General features: G+C 34.0%; 1 protein-coding gene across 7 annotated transcripts in view; it reads left to right on the top strand.

The window, feature by feature from the left end:
* Positions 1–602: 602 nt before the first annotated feature.
* Positions 603–15,958, top strand: part of LOC143234139 (uncharacterized) — a 221,370-nt gene continuing 206,014 nt past the window's right edge. For 6 of the 7 annotated variants that reach the window (XM_076471254.1, XM_076471253.1, XM_076471260.1 and 3 more), the window contains exon 1: positions 605–977. In XM_076471254.1, the coding sequence (XP_076327369.1) occupies positions 867–977 (111 nt within the window). In that variant the 5' untranslated portion in view covers positions 605–866. Of the gene's footprint in view, positions 978–15,958 lie in introns of all 7 variants that reach the window. The other variant, XM_076471259.1, reaches the window with a different exon arrangement.

Genomic DNA, 15,958 nt, shown 5'->3' with positions numbered 1-15,958 from the left:
TGTAATATCATCCTTTTTATTAATGTCTTTTCTTTAAACCTTTATGCTGCTGAAGACATTAAACTGTGCTATTTCAAACTAACACGAGCAGTCTTTACTGTTTTTGTTTGTTTGTTGTTAAATAAAAAATAACATAATGGGCTATATATAATGTGCCCATCGTCGGTATCTAAACCATATTTGTAGTGGTATAAGCTTTTAAACTTACTACTGAGCCACAGTGGGAGATTTTATTTTGTTTCATTTATTGTAATTATATTTACAAACTGTCTGCAGTTAAATAAGAAAAATTGTCATCGAAAATATTCACTTTCACTGAAAGATGTTAATGTCAATATTAATGTATTTCTTTAAACTTTATGCTAATAATGAAATAAGTCTACGCTATTTCAAACATACAGTTAAATAGTCGCGCAAATTTCTGTTGTCTATTTGACAATGATTGTATTCACAACCTGTCCGTGGCTGAAATTTGAACATTTTCATCGAAAATATTCATTTCAATTGAAAGATTTTGCGTGTAGCATTTAATTCCTATTTTAAAACTAGCTTTTGATAAATTAATTAATTAAATCTAACGATTGTGAAACAAAACTGTAATCAGTCTGATGGTGTTTCTGTTAATGGCTGGTACAAGATGAAGTCACCTAAAATCTCGCGTACCGCGAGAGTATAAACGCCTAAGTGAGATGAGCGTCGTTCTCCAAAGGCGTGGAATAAGTAAAAATAATATAAACCTACTGCGTCACAGAATTTTAAAAGGGCGGGTCTTTGTGGAGACTAATTCAGAAATAGAAATTAAATTAATATCGGGAAGTTAACTACAAACATCGTAACAATTACTAGCTTGTGATATAAACAGAAGAATGACAAAAAAGGTAGATACGATTCACGTAAATGGAGCGACTGACGAGAACAACGACGATAATGCCGAAGACCAAGCCCCCGAAGCCGGCAACATCTTGTCGAAAACTCAGGTGAGGCATTTTTACTTTAGTATTAGTTTTAGTAATGTAATACTGCAGGCATGTATTAACTAAAGGGCGCTCGTTGTACGTGTAAACGACCCAGCTCAGAGGAAGCCCTCGACAACGAAAAAAACAAAACAAAAAAACCCTCAACGAGATTCCAGAAATAGGTGTATATGACAATTACAAATGGCCTAAAGCCCTAAATTAAGGATATCCATAAATGTCATTCATTTTACGTTTTACAACAATGTTTTCTCAGCCTGTGTAATAATAGTAATAGCAGAAAGAACTAGGGTATAAAAATTTAAAATTATATTTGACATTAACATTTAAATTATTAGATTAGGGACACAAAATCTTCGTTCTTTCATTGTTGCTTATGGTTTTTTTTAGAGAAAGATGAGTAATAATATAAGATGTTCTGATATCATCATATTCTCTATCTATATTAGTTGAGGAAGGAGAGACTTAACTTTCCAAGCCGTACAGGGTCAAAAGGTTTTTTAACGCGGCACTATGTAATATTATGAACGTTTTATACTTTTTTTTTTTTTAAATAATATGCAAGATTTTCTTAATTTCGAAATGTAACTTATTTTTATTAATGGTTGCAATCATTTGTTAGATACAATAATGATAATAAGAAATATTAATCATTATCCAGCTATGTTAATATCTTTCCATCCAAAAAAATGTTTTGCATAACAAAATCTTATAACTTATTTATTACAGCTAATACTTCAGCAGACAATCTGTGATAGGAATGCCTGTTTTGCACTGAGTCTTCATAATATGTTTATAAATGTGCATTTTTAATGTTGCTGTCTGTAATCATTGTAAACATATATATTGCAAATTAAAGACTGTTGATTTTAAATTAGCTTATAATTGTTAATTAATGTTATATGAGTATTAGTAAATAAAAGTAACATTGGTTTATGTTAAAGAAGTAAAAATAGTAAATTAAAAGTTTTTTATCAATGGTGAATGATACTTAATAAAAGCAAAAACACAGAGGATAAGTGAATTAGTAATTATTTTATCTTAGTCATGCAAGCTTACAATTTTTATGGTTTATTCATATCTATTTAATGCCAGTTTATTTTTTGATAATATCCTAAGTTATAAAGTGTTTATATCTGTTTTCAGACTTTATTTTGTAATTTTTTGTGGGGAATCACTGGTTCTTTTCTTTGGAAGTACTGTTAATTTCTGGTAATGATTGTTTGTTTTTAAGTTGAGCACAAAGCTACACAATGGGCTATCTGTGCTCTGTCCACCATGGGTATAGAAACCTTTGTTGTAGAGGTGCAAGTTCACAGAGTTACCACTGTGCCACTGGATGACTCATGATGATAAACTTCATGCAGTATGTGATGTATTGGCTACATATGTTGGTAGATTTCTCAGTATTGTGAAAAAAATAAAAATTCTTAAGTTACTGTATTTCAAGGCTTAAACATTAGAATCAAATTTTAAGTTCAAAAATTCATTCAGCTCTTCAGGTAGAAGATAACTTTGAAGGGAAAGAGAAATTAAATGCTTCTTTGAAGTTTTAAAGTAAATATTTCTTCTGTGTGTGTATGTATATAAGTGCTGCTTAAACATAAACATGCATGCATGCATGAAGTTTAAGCAGCCTATAAGGGTAAGTCTCTGAGTAAGAATATACAACTTATTGGAGGTAATTGTTAATGTATGGATATTTTATCTCTGAAATTAATATCAGTTTCCTATCAGAGCAAGCTACCTTCTTAGGGCAAAACTACAAACCACCCTAGAATGACTGTAGTTAATTAAATATACTTTCTTATCTATAAAGATTACACTGCATTGTTTTTTTTAGTTGGGTACCCTTACTGTTAATGATATTTTTGGCCATGAACCCAATAATATCTCAAGATTTGCTCAATTTAGGAGATGTAGGCTAGTCCTAATAAAAAATACTAAAACTTGATATTTTAAACATTCTAACAAATACTTTTAGTAAAAATTAAAACAAAAAACCCTTCAATTCAGAATGTACAAACATTAGCTGTTAGCTTCATGTAATATTGTACAACATAATTTATAATCATATATAAGCAAAACTCTAAAGATCTATTATCAGTGAAAACTCTTTAAATGACGTATGATGTAACTTTAGGGAAATGTAGAATTTGAGATAAACTGTTATGATAAATTTCTGTTTACTTGTGGAGTCAAATAACAGAACATTACCAATAGTACAGCCAGAAATATTGATAGTTAAGGTGTAAAAAATAAACAAGAAATTAAATAAAAAGCTAAATTATACAATAAGTAGCTAGAATAATGACATTCTTATAAAAAATACAACAGTGTGATATGTAATAAAAAAAAAAGCAAAAGATTGAACATAGTATAAGGTGCATTTAACATGATAAATATGACTGTAACTAATCTCCATTACTTAAAACACTTGGAGTGGGCAACAAGAAATAATAAATAAAATCTCTTGTGAAAGCCAGAAAATAAAAGTTATCAGATTTGAAAAAGTTTAGTAATAAGTCTTTGGAAATCAGATTACAAGAATTGAAATATGGCAAATAAAGTAAATAGGAAAAACTAATGTAAGTAATGTTACACTGTATATGGAACTGTTATATGGCTAGCACTAACTGAGATTCATGTGCTTAATCTGGTTTGCACCATGACAGTTCATGAAAGTTGATATATAGCATCTAGATCACTACTTTTTTATATCTCAGCCAGTTAATTGGCCATTGTAATAAGCAGAATGTCTTGTTGGCATTGGATATGGTAGATATAGTGTAGTTTGCATATTGTAAAATATCCTCCTTTGCTTTCACTCATGGATCCTTAAGATATATATATATACATAGTAAGAGCTTAAACTGACAGAATATAAAACTAATGGTGTTAGACCTGAGTTAAGATGATAAGTAATCATAAAGAGAGTATCTTGCAAAGCCAGAGAAACTTAGATGATTCTTTCATGAAGAGGCTAATTAGGCCTCGTATGGAGTATTGTGTTTAGTATTGAGCTACGTATCTTAGAAACGGCACTGAGTTGTTGGAAAGAATTTTTAGGACTACTACTAGGATGATGTGTGGCATGAAAACATTGTTCAATGAGGACAATTTAAAATTTATGAAATTATTTTCTGTTGATGTTTAAGATTGTTAAGGGAAATGATTGTGTTGATACATCATCTGTTTTTGTATTTAACAACGAGAATGATAGGAGTAGGAGATCTAAATATAAATTTTGAAAGACTGAAACTTGTTTCTAGATAAGTTATTTTTTTAAACAGTGTGGCTGGACTTTGGAATGGGTTGTTCTCAGATGTGATGGATGCAGAGTATTTAAGAGAGCTTAAGAAAAAAACTGGACAGATATTTAAGTGATAGGAGCTGGTTTTGTGTTATATGTGATATATAATTCAGAAATGCTACTCACCTCTATGCACTAGAAAGCACAGTTACCTTGCATGCATCAACCATTATGTGCTCATCTGCACATGCCATGAGCCTTGAACAAAGCTCCTGTCACTACTTGTATCAAAGTGTAATGTGCCAGCTTATGATGTAATCATTGTTAGACTACAACCCTCCACCAGTAGGAGGATGACACATCATCCATGTGTAATAATTCCCATCAGTACTAGCTCTTGAACACAGGCTCATTCTTTCCTCAGCAATAATAATCTTCAAATGAATTCATATTCCCATGTTTTTGGCATCTCTTAAGGCTTTCAACACTCCTCATAGGAGTCACCAACTACTGTAATGGCAACTTGGAATCTCTAATGGTTAGTGATATTATCATCATTGTGCATTAGATGATTGGTTCCGTCCTGATCTTAAGCGCAGGATTTTCAACTCCCACTTTTTTCCTTCAGTGAGCCTGTTCCATTGTGTATATATTTCACAACTGTTATTTCCTTGCCTGTTTTTACTTGTTTTCTTCTTCTAAGCATTGATCAGATAATTCCTCTTTTGTCTTTCACTGCTGAAATTCCACAGGTATGTGTTTTTTTCTTTTTCTCCAAAAATATTTTGTTGAACCTTTAGCACCATTGTTACATGAACCTTCTTAATCTGAATCTTTTCTTTCAGTTGAAGGATCTTCTCTTTTTTTTTTTTTCATTCTGTATATCTACTCAACTTTGTTAATTCTCATGCTTTATCTCCATTCCAAAGTTTTCTCTCAGACCTATTAGCTTTCTGTAGAAAATTTCAACATATTTGTTTTCCACTTTGCCCATGTTTTTCTTCCATTTTATACCATTTGCCTGGTTTCTTTGTTTCTAGGATTTACTTTGTCAGACTGCCTTACCTTTTGACTTTTGTATCTCTCAATCCTTTCTCTAGAACTTCTGTCTTGGAAATTAATTTGTAATACAGTGTTTTTGGTATTTCTTACACATGGGCATCTTAGGTTGATGCACCTCTTCAACAGTCATTGCTTCTCACTTTAGTTTCTTGCTCTTGCAATCTGGGGATGCCATCAGGTTCGTCAATGTATGCACCTGTTCTTCTGTTTTTTGTCCTCTTGCTGGTATTTCGTCTTTCTTTGAGAGGTTGCTGTCATAAGTCTTAAAGATTTCTTTATTTAGTATACACCTTGGCTTCAGTCCTGTGAAAGATTTGCTCTCTCATTTTGTCCACTGGTAGACTTCATTCACTACAGCCTGTTGAGTTCTTCAGGTGCTTTCTCAGAATATTTCCTACATTTCTATTCTATTTCTGTTTCAAATGCCATGGAGTAATTTCTTAACCCTTTGTGGGATTATAATTTTATGTTATTCACATGAAGACTGGAGGTTATTGTCCTGTTTGACCAAAGTTTGGTTTCTTCTTATTTCTCAATAGTTTTCTTACTCTTATGGGTAGCCCTCCCCTTGATAAATTGTTCTACTTTGTCTTGGGCACTTTCTCCACATCCAACTTTGTTTGTCTGATTTGTCTATAATAGCCAAACAATTGGTTCTTGGTCCTTTCTCTCAAATTGGCTATGGCCCTATACTTTTTGTTTGGTCTGGTGGGTTTTTGGTCAAATGCCTAGTGTAAAAGTTTCTCTGTTTTTATGTTCTTGAACTGATGGCTACACTGCAGGAGTGTTATTATCTTCTATGTTTTTATGGTAGTCCTGACACGATCTGTTCAAAGTTCTGCTCTTTAATTTCTTCTTCTCCCCCCCAATAGGGAGTCACTTATTTACTTAGATCTTTGTTTTCCTGGCTATCATCTTTTGGGCTGATGACGACAATGCTCAGTTACTGATTTATCATGTCCTGCAAGCTAAGCAGACCTACTATCTTGCCTAGGCCTGGATCTTTCCTGCAGCATGACCTCTCTGTCTTCTGGTGTTTTTAATGGATTTGCATCAGTAATGTGCCTCCAGTCACTGCCTTTTCACCTCCATTGTGTGCTTTCATTAACATAGTTTCCAATCTGAGGTTCTTCAGCTGTAGTTAAGGATGCTTTGTGTTGTAGTTCATCATCCTTTTTTACATTTCACACATTTATTCTTCTTTTACAGTGTAGGAGCCATCACTTACTCTGGTCTTGGCTACTTCCTATGCTATTTATCACAAGGAAAAGTCCATCTTCTTCTCTGGCTGCCCCAAAATGCGAGTGGATGTGGTCTTCAGTCTTTCTCCTTTTACTTTCTTCTCTGTGAAATCATTCCAACTCAGATCATCTCATTTGTTCCATACAGTCTATTCATTATTATGTTACTCATATTGCCACTATTAGGCACTACTCAACTTTTCTTGCTGTAGGATTTATCTCATAACTTATCTCTTTCCATTTTGTGTAGCTGGATTATTGATCCCATCTAGCTTGTTTCTTTGTCTTTGGATTATGACCCTGTTCTTATTCTTAATGTCTTCTCCCATCTTATTTCTCATTTCATGGCTTTTCTTGTCTCTAACCATTATTGTCTCCTATAGGAGATTTTGCAGCTTGGGGATATGGCTGAGCTCCAACCAATAATGTGACCCCTTACTCTCCCATCATAAGTCAGTTTAACTAACCTTTGGCATTCATCTAACTTTAGTCACAATTCTTCACTCTGTACGATGGCTCTGAAGGTGAAATGTTTATTTTTTTGTTTCTTTGTAAGGTTTCACAACCACCTTATTCATTATATATGTTTTGATATTGTGGAGACAATGGAATACACAAGCGTCCAGTGTTGCTTTGTAGAGAATACTTACTCAAAGTCTACATTGAATGGTGTGATATGGAAAGTGTTGAGCCTGTCTATCCCTGCTCAGTGCCTGTTGTGGAGATGAGTTTTTGTCATGAGGCTGCTTCAGTAACGTCTCCTACATTTTATCTTCTTAGCCAAACTTCACTTGTGAACAGAAAACAAAAGTAAAACTAGTAACAATTATAAGTGGCTTGCTCCTGCTATCTTTAGTCATGGTAACCCATTGTACTGTCTATTTATGTGTAACATATTTCCAGGTGGTTGCTCCTGATGATGTGGTTCAAGCTCATCTTCAGTTTTCTGCTTCATGTGAATTCCCCCTCTTGTTTTTTTGTTTTTTTTTCAGAACTTGGAAGAATGACTGGGAAAGTAGATATGGAGATTTCAACAGCAGAAGGTGCAGTCCTACTGATACAAGATCCTTGTTTTCAAAGTAAGGTTGGGATGTTAACTGATGGTGTAGTATAGGTCATATTACTGCATTATGAACTAAGCCATTCCATGTGGTTTGTTTGGTCCAGCTGGGTCTTGGGCTCATTTTGTTCTAGGCTGCTTGTCTCTACATTTATTTCTAGTGGTATCTCACTTAAGTATTTCTCTTATATGGACTGACATGACAAATATATGTGGTAATGGTACACACACACATACTCAGCTGCCTGCCTGTGAAATAATTACCATTTTAGCAATCTTACATTCCTTTCACTTAAGTACTATGAAAAAGATTCTTGTGACATTTTTCTTTGCTCTATCTCTTAACAAGAAATACAACAAGAACATTGGATAGAGAGAATTTTTGCTTAAGATTAATACAGTCTCCCCCTGATTCATGCCACACTGTTTTAACCCCTCCTTCAAACCTGGTCATGTGGATGACACATTTAATTGGGATTCCTTTTTTGGTGCTGTTTTCAGAAAGATCATCCTTGTAAGTTCTTGTTCTGCACCAGCCTTGTTCTCCTTCTTTAATGTGGGATTCTATCTAGGGTATAATAAGGTGAATATAATTTCAGAAGTTAATATCCTTGTTTGAAAGTATAATTTAGGTAAATGCCTCTCTGCACTACTTCCCACCCATCCTGTCCAATTTGAGTACCTTTACCTTGCCTTGTCAAGAATAAGTTTCTGTTCCAGTGCTAGTGCTAATGGGGAATAATGTGTATATAGGATGTGTCACTCTCCTGTTGGTGGAAGAGTATAGTCTAATGATCATTGATTGGTGCAATACATTGACAGGTGTATGGATGGGAAATTTGTTCAAGGTTTATGACATTCATAATAATTTACACAGCAGTGCACATGGGATAACAGTTTTTGTGGAACAGAGACGTGACTGTCTGAAATATATTCTTTAGGTAAGGAAAATGTTAACATAACTGTTGAAAGTCTCAAATTTCATCAATAGGAAGACTAGTACCATAATTTCACCAGTGTTTTAAGTCTGAAACCTTTTCATTCTTACTGCATTTAATGGAATGAAATCACTAGTAATAATGGTTCTTTCTTCAAGAATTGTAACATATTTCTTGAAATTTTACAAAATAAAGATTAAAAGACTTCTCATATGCAGACTTTTAAGACTTTGTATCTCAGAACAACTAGTATGGATATTAACACTTTTACTATTAAAACAGAGAACATCATTTTGACCTTCATAGGGCATCTTAGGTTAACAAAGAGAAAGTTTGCAGTGCTTAAATTTGTGTGTTATCTTGGAGAATAATTACCCTTACTAAAATAAGTTTTATGTTCATCAAAAAATTACATATATGAGATGATAGAAGATTTAAGCTTTCGAATACTTGCATCAAACTGAAACATTTAACCACTTGTAATATAAAGACAGATTTCATAAAATATATGTATAGACACACACGTGCTTGAAACAGTTTTATCTGTTACCAGCTTATGAAGATATATTTAATTATTTGAAAACAAGACTATTGAATTTTTATTATTTGAAACTACAAGTATCTATAGTATCTTCAAATATTAATAAATATACTCTACAAGTATTAACTGCTTTTTTTTATTATCACAAAACTATTTTATTGAAAAAAGTAAGGTGTCATGGAAATATTAGGTTTAGTAATTTTTCTTGTTATGATAACCATTAAGTAAATGTGTTAAATTTATATGTGTGTATGTAAAGTGAATGCTGATGTTAGGATTCAGAAGCGCAAACTGGCAAGAGTCCAGAGATACTGAATAAAGAACACGTGACAGCTTGGACTGTTATGAGTGTTGCTTTTTAAAACTTCATTGCTCTATAAACATTATTGATGTTGCATAGTGAGATTTGAAAAATTTTATGTATTATAAAATTGTATGAACTTAGATAAATATAGTTTCGTGGATCATAAATAATGAAGGACTGAGAAACCAAATTTGTTTTGGTATGCTATATATATAATCTAGTGTAGTGTATATGTACTATAACTAGCATCCACTTTCATGCAGTTTCACAACAAGTTAAAGAAGTAGCTGTATAAGTGCCTAAAAGACCATTCTTGTACACTTCAAAAATTAGTTGTATGCATATGTTTTCTGATTTATATATATTTGTTCATGTCCAGATAGAAGCGAAATCATGATTATCCCCCCTCCTAAAGAAATTTTCTGCATTTAATGAAATGAAATCACTAGTAATAATGGTTCTTTCTTCAAGAATTATAGCATATTTCTTGAAATTTCACAAAGTAAAGGTTAAGAGGCTTCTCATGTATAAGAAAGTGCAGACTTCTAAGAATTTGTATCTCTGAACAACTAGTAAGATATGTATATATATGTCTGTGTATATTATCCATATATCTTATACAGAAGGTTATTCACAGACTACGGTAACAGTTTGTGAATCACTTTGTTCCTGTAGTTGTTTGGAACATGGTACCTTTGTTCCTCAATTGCTTTTCTTTTCCTTATGTCTTTATGCCTACTTCTGGCTCCTTTCATCTGTGTAATATGGTTTTACTGGTATGCTTTATCTCTGGTGTCATGTTAAGGCCAAATGCTACTGGTTTACTGTCTCTCCTTTGTTCCTTCTTTGCATCTATCTGTTTCTGTCACAACTTTCCATTTGTCTTTTCATTTCTCAAAGACTGTAATACTTTCAGTTTTTGCAATAACTTAGGGCCAGTAGAGAACATTTTCCAATTGTTTGTGGCAGATTGGTGAGTACTGTGATTTCTGCCAGAGAGCCTTCATTTTTGTCTTTTCTTTTCCTCCTCCAGTGTGCACTGTTTCAATTATTTTGTATCCACTTAGGGATCTTTTTTTTCTTGTTTAATGGCTACAATTATTAATGGATGGGTTTCTCCTTCTATTTCCAAGTTTTTTTTCCTGTCTTTTCATAATTCCCAGAGAATCTGTAAATAGGTGTCAAGTCTTACATGTTTCATTTGGTATCTCATCTTCCATTGCTGTCACATGGGGAATTTCTCAGCTTGTGGTCATCTATCACCCCAGATCTTTGGATGATCGAGGTGGACATCTCAGATGCTTCTTCTCTTATATGGGTTTGTCCCAATCTGCCTTCTACAGGCACTCTTCTCCTCCTTTGACAGGTGACACATCTGAGTTGGTTGGTTTACCTTGTAGGAATATTATCTCACATCCACTTTGTTTCTCATTTATTTGTATGCTTTTTCATTGGTATATGTGCAGAGCACAGCCTACTGGTTTTTTTTAGGTTGACATTGAGCATTTGGTTTCCCATGCCATATCCATTTCTTCTCTCACTGTATATGTGGTTCTTCTCTCTCTTTTGGAAATGTGGGTTTTCATGCATTCGCGTATGCTCTTGGCTAATGCTAATTTGCAACATCTAAAATGAATTATATGTTCTTTGTTGCCTTGCTTGGGGTTCATTGTTCTTGTGATTTAAACAAACTACTTCCATAGTGTGCATTCCTCTTCTTCATGTCCAAGTCTTCTGTTTCCAGATGGCATTATGACAAAATTGGGGAGCATGTCTTAACTTTCACGTAAATTCAGGTTATTTGTACCATGCTATATTCCCTCAAATACCTCTGTTAGAAGTTTTGGCAAAATGTTGAATTTTGGATTTTTAGAAGGGTTTGTAGATGTCTTGTAATGGTAGATGTGGTTAGCTTTCTAGTTGTCACCTTGATCAGTCACCAGCAAGACTTTTTGATTCACTTTCTTTATATTCATACTGTCAACCTCCTTTCCTGAGCTTATTCAGTACATCTAATTTATTCTATTCTGGGTGTCCTGATTCTTGTCATGGATTGCCTATTGAGGCCTGCCTAGATACTACTTACAGAGTGGTTCCTCATACCTTTAGTGATCAGTCTTTTGTCTTTGCATCTGGACACTCTTCTCAACACCTTACATCCCTTTTTTCTAGTCCTCTTTTCCTTTTCCTTCAGCTTAGCTAAGGACATAGGATCATCAGAACTGGTCCAACATTTTTTCTCTGTGCCTTCCCTTCCGTCTGTCTTTTCTCACAATCTGGACAATGTGTTGAATTCTTCTGATAACTACTTACTGGTCAGCTCAGCTGTGGTTTCCACTATTGCATCTTCTGCCCTCTCAACCTCTATCACTCTCCATACTCCTTCCTCTCCCATTCAACTATGTCATCACTATGACTTAATGTGTAGGTTTTGTCCAATTCTATTCAAGACATTCCAAACTCATTGTGCATAGTGTTTTTTTTTGTTGTTTGGTTCTTTCTTCCTCTATATTTGTATATTTATGACAAGGGTTCACATTCCATAGTTTTCCTTTAAATCATGTTTTTCTTCATTCTTTTTTCCTATACCCCATTTTTCTGATTTTTTTTTTTTGTTCAAACAAGGTTCAGTGCTTATGTGACCACACATGGCTGGTTACTGAGCAGCTCAACCTAATATTTTGGTTGTTGTTTTTCTTTATTATCATCCTGCCTTATTTAAGCCATTTAGTTCATTTTGCCATCTTCACCTTTTTCTCTTGCAGTCGTTCTTGATTTTGACCTGAAATCTGTTCATTAATAGGGCCCATACCAGATTGTACCAAAACACGGACTTATCATGAGTAAAGCAGTGTCAGGTTTACTGTCCATCCCTCCAGTCCTAGTTAAGTAAGATGGGACTACATTGTTCCCCTCCCCCCTTCATCTTCCAGTAGAGTACAAGAGTCCTTGCCACTTACCATTTCCTAGCCACTGAAGTGGTGGACTATGGAAACTTCCTTCTAAGTTGACCACTTTTACTCAGTCATGAGTAGCAAAGGGATGTTCTGTCGATGTGGATGATGAGTACTCTACACCAACCATGTATCAGAAGATAACTTTGTGATGCTGCCTGGTTTTGGACAAAACAAATCTACTGCATTCCCCCATACCATCATTGCTCAGATGTTGTATTCCCAGGTGGCTTGGTGTTAGTTGTGTATTGGGTCTACACACATGTACCCTGTATAGGTTGTTGGAAAGGAAGTTATTTTTGCCTTCTGCTTCCTGGTTTTAAGGTAAATATAGCTGACATCCTCTGCCTATTGTCGACTAAAGGACATATACTCAATGCCATCTAGTTTTGGACTCGAGTTGACCCACCTTAGTACCATAGGCACTCTACACAATTTAATGTGTCCTATTAATGATTGCACTAGCATCTTTTCCACCCATCTCAGTGGTACATTAGTTTTACAATAAGTGAAGAGTATAGCTTGTACAAATGTGGTGTAGTGTGACTATACATTAGAGTATCTCATTTCACAGGTTCTTTTTGGGCATTTTCTGAAAAATGCTCATCTAGGTAATCTTCACATTGGTCCATCCACCTTTTTAGTGTAAGATGTTAACTATTACAGAGGAGAAGTGAGGAATCATGTTGTGCCAGCAGTTAACATTTTCATACACTAAAAATCTACTTCCTATTTCCAGTAAATACTTCCACCTATTTTCCTTGCTTCTAGTATATCTTTTTGTTGCATAGTTTAAAGTAGTGATTAAGCTCTACAGTATAGAGGAAATGAGCTGCACTAGGAGGGTGTGTTGTACTCTACAATGCAGCTATATGATGTGTAAACACCTGATGTTAGGTGGAAGCCTTGAGGCTAGTAGTGAGCAAAAATTTGGCATACAGAGGGCAAAACAAACTGAGGAAAGCTGTTATGTAAATGTTGGTAAGTGACTCTCAGAAATAAATTTGCAGTGTAAAAAAATGTTAATTCATGATTGTTTGTTTTTACTTGAACACGAGTGTTTGGTTTCTTCCATAATGGTCACTGAGATCTGAAAATCAGAGATAAATTATAAATTAATTTCAACTTTCTAAGATATTTTAGTGTTCCTCTTCAAACCTTGGCTTTCTAATATGTACACAAGCATAGTTAGTAACTATAGTGCTAGAAAAGAACAGTCTTACAATTATAGTTAAGGTAGAGGTCTGCATGGGCTAAAATTTTATAAGTTTATCCAAGCTGGTAGTTACCTGGTCTGAGACCAATGGGTATTTACAATATCTCGTCCAAGTCCCCCCTATTCTCAATTTTCTTTACAGTAAATCTAATTTAGATCCAAAGCTAAAACAAAATATTGCTCACCAGATTGGCAGCATTAGTCAACCATGGACAGATCATGGTCTGGCCTGGGGCTGTGCAGACTTCTAAGTCAGTATTATTCCTGTATTTTTGTGTGTATTATTCTTGGCACTGCCATCCCTATATCATTCGACATTTACAAAATGTTTTTTGTTACTTGTCTCATATTACAAGTCATGAAGAATTTAGTTATCGGGAACATGATGGTGATAGAAGAAAGGATCTTAAAGATTATTTAGATGGTCACTTTATAGCATGTCAGTGTCCTGAGGTAGTTAGACGAAGGGTTGGTTGAGATAAAGATTAACATATCTTTCATATACAGGTGAGAGTGTTACACAGACTGTAAAAGACATGCATAATGAGATGGTAATGGTTCATTGTTTCCTGGTCAAGTATGTAATAGCATAATACATGTGGTAAACAGTAAGAGAAGAACTTGGCTGTTTCAAGGAGCTGTAACCAGTGATGTAGGTGAGAGTATGGATGATATGGTTAAAAGTTCAGTAAGAGGCTCTTTTGTAGTTCATATCAAAGCTAATATTGTAGAAATACAAGAAATTGGTAAAAGTATTTTAGTTTATATGTTATACATTGATTTTAATAAGGTGAGAGAGGGTGGTAAAGAGGTTCTTAGTAAAGTCAGTAGGACTGTATAACAGGGACATTCTGTATTTGTGTAAAATTCTGCTGATGCTGAATACCAGAACTTGTTTTTATACAGTCTTGGTACTTATTTGTACATAATACTGGTACTCATTTGAGCTACTTTGTTGTTTTTTTATATTTACATGTACATTTTTAGTTTCTTTCTCGGAAACAGATCCACTTCACCCAGGTGAGTACCTCTACTTTTTATGAAAATTTTATCCCTGAGAATAGGTATTGTATTTCATTTACTTCTTTTGCAAAGCCTTTCAAGCTAGCTTATTGGGAGAATTTAAGCTATTATGATAGAATAATGAAAGAATGAACGTTGATACGGAGGTATTTTCATTAAACAAACTGATAATTGTAGAGGTAGTAGAGGTGTAGGAAAGAGTTGCAAAGTGGAGGTGGGGTGCAACAGCTCCCCATGTTCTCATGCTTGTGCTTAGATGATGACAAATTAATGAGCAGCTTAAAATATACTGAAAAGACTGGTTTTGTAGTGAGATTTGGACTGTTTGATAAGCTGGGCCAACAATACCTGACAGATACCTTTCAATCTTAATTAAGAGTAAAGTTTTTCAGCTTGGTTGTCACATTAACTAGTCTTATAAACTTGTTGGAAATTTTTGAATACCTTCTGAGTAATGTATGTTGGTTTGTAATAAGGCAAATAAGAGTTTCAGGTTCAAGGATATCATCAATTTATTCTGTCAGACACTGATTACATCTTAGTGTTCAGTTTTAGTCACATTGTTTAAAAAAAGATGTTTAGTTGTTGGAAAGAGCTCAGAGGATGATTTCAAGGAGACTGAAATGTCTTGACTTGTTTTCACAAGGACATGAAGGAGAACTGTTTGCAGCTGGGTTATGATTTTCTTGATAGAGAGGCTGGTGGTGCTACCTAGTCATCCAAGATCACCCTACCCTATAAGGACTTCAACTAACTGAACTTGCTGACAACAATTCTAGGTTCACTGAATGTGTTATGAAAATAATTATTTTATCTTATGTATGGCTAATATCATGGTATTTTAATACAGATCCATCTTATTTTGTGGTCTTTTCTAGCATGATTGGATGTTGCAAATAACAGCTATGCAAATATTTTACTATCCATTTGTCTTAGACTGTTTTGTTTCTCCAGTATATTAAAGTCCATATTTATGAGGGATACTTATATACTGCTCTTTATTTGGATATTATAGAGTTTGGTTTATGCTTATTGGTTTTTTTGTATGTGTGTTGTGGCTTCTGAATGCTGTTACATTGACTACGTATCCATTATGATTCCTGAGGGACCTTTGACCTGGGAGAGTATGTTTACTTTCTTCTTTTCCAAGTATTCAGAGTAGTTATTATGAAGGAGTAACATAGTGATGTTTTGCCTTGTTTCTTAGTATTTTCCATATTACAAATTTGAAGAAAGCATCTTTTGATATGTTTTTTTGCTCTATAATATTATTGCAAAATGTCATAAAGAACTATTGACATTAACTACAATATGGTTACCGGTTAAATTCATATTTCTGCTGAACTGAAACTTTATTATTCTCAACATATCAGTGACATCTACTTTATTCCC

The sequence above is a fragment of the Tachypleus tridentatus genome, chromosome 12 (assembly GCF_004210375.1).
Source record: "Tachypleus tridentatus isolate NWPU-2018 chromosome 12, ASM421037v1, whole genome shotgun sequence".
In the NCBI taxonomy this organism is placed as follows: Eukaryota; Metazoa; Arthropoda; class Merostomata; order Xiphosura; family Limulidae; genus Tachypleus; species Tachypleus tridentatus.
The sequence above is the reverse complement of the archived record's forward strand: the minus strand, read 5'-3'. Positions and strand labels throughout refer to the sequence as shown.